Source organism: Ciona intestinalis, unplaced genomic scaffold (assembly GCF_000224145.3).
Source record: "Ciona intestinalis unplaced genomic scaffold, KH HT001012.1, whole genome shotgun sequence".
NCBI classification, from domain to species: Eukaryota; Metazoa; Chordata; class Ascidiacea; order Phlebobranchia; family Cionidae; genus Ciona; species Ciona intestinalis.
Genome location: NW_004191333.1, coordinates 1 through 1,640, shown reverse-complemented (window position 1 = coordinate 1,640; position 1,640 = coordinate 1). Strand labels below are relative to the sequence as shown.

At 38.2% G+C, this 1,640-nt stretch overlaps 1 protein-coding gene across 1 annotated transcript; it reads right to left on the bottom strand.

Moving 5' to 3' along the window:
• Positions 1-309: 309 nt before the first annotated feature.
• On the bottom strand, positions 310-1,634 carry LOC108950801 (ficolin-2-like; the record flags this gene model as incomplete). Its single annotated transcript, XM_026839830.1, has 5 exons — positions 1,615-1,634; positions 1,108-1,235; positions 950-1,047; positions 483-578; positions 310-377 (listed from the first exon to the last, which is right to left on the bottom strand). Coding segments are annotated over exons 1-5 (400 nt in total), but the record flags the coding sequence as incomplete, so codon positions are not given.
• Positions 1,635-1,640: the final 6 nt, after the last annotated feature.

Genomic DNA, 1,640 nt, shown 5'->3' with positions numbered 1-1,640 from the left:
ATGTCACAATCACGGAGCTCGTAGTAAAAAAAGATAGCGCTAGAGATCACTGTTTGAGGACGAATATCTCCGCCTATACTGGACCAATTTTAATAAGCAAAGTATTTTTGGAATCAATAAAACAGTCGCTTTATGAATTTACCATAAAAAATAAAAGTGACGTGGGGTGTGTTTAGGCCCTTTGAATAGATTTTAGTTGTACCATAATTGCAGGTCTTGACCAAATTTTACGTATTCCCTTTTTCGCTAGGAAAGTTCGGAATTTTCAAACTTACAACAAGTTTCGTTACTACAGCAGCATAACCTCACCTTGCTTATGTTGATACCCACATACATACAATTTGTACCTCTCGCTCTCCGGACCAACCGTAAAATTACTGCGAAAAAAAAGGAAATGCATAACGGTATGATGCTGTCGTTGAATTACCACGACACGCTTACTACAAAACAGTTATTATGATAGATATGGTAAAGTTACTCACGAATACTCGGCTACTATCTTAGTTTTGTTGCATGTTGTAATGTCGATTCGAAGCTTCTGATCTCCATTCTTTGTCAAGGCTCGTATATTTTCCAACCTGGGTTGTAGAAACTTAGTTAGGTAGAAATTGTTTAAACATGTTCTAATTTGTTGTCTGAGTTATCCAAATAAAACGAACCCTGCTGGGCTATTTTCTGGTCCCATTTAGTAGTAAAGAAAGAACATTCAAAGAATTATAAAACCGTGTCCTCGCTTCGTCTATAGAACGTTGTTAATTGTTTAAAACACGATCAGAATATTTAGATATTATGTGCTAACGGTGTCCCATCGTCCCCCACCCTATACTATTTAGTGGTAACTTGTAATTGAACAAAAAGTTTGTAAAACAAATTACGCGAGTCATATAAAAAAAACTCTTGTTGCACGCCACGCTTGGGTGAGTGTAGGTAACACTCCTTGATTCATTTACCAATCCAAAAACTTCCAATCTTGTTTCCAAACCCAGTTTTATAATCGAACCACTCTCGATCAAAATTCGTTCGGTTATCCATATTCCGCTGAATCACCTAAACACAAGGATTTTTGTGATAAACTTGGACTGTTGACGAAGTAAATACATTTCATACCGTCCACCCGCCGCCGGGGTTTTCCATGTCACAGTATACTTCCATCTTGGTGGTTCCGTTTAAATAAATATTGTACAGTCCATTTTTACGGTGGCCGAGTTCGTACAGTTTTTCGCAGCTTGATGCGTCTGTACAAACAACAAAATCACTTATGTGACCAGTGTCGTGATATATTTGTTCCGGCCGTTGAATTTGTACCGGGGGCTATTGCGCATGTGCCGCATCGTAACAACTGCAATGCGAGGTATTAAATATACGGACCGGGCGCAAAATTCCGAGGAAAAATATTATATTTATAAATCATATTTTGCACCGTTTTAAGGAACAAATAATGAAAACGGCGCCGAGGCTCAGTGGTTATAAGCACTGGACACAAATACCGAAAATGGTAAGTGTATGTGTCCATGGAATCCATAAAATATACCCAGTCATAAATTTACATACTCGGTAACCTGTAAGCGGGCCGTTTGATACGAATTACCAGATTAGTCTAATTTCATAAGAAACCTGGTTTCATGTATGTTGTCCAAACC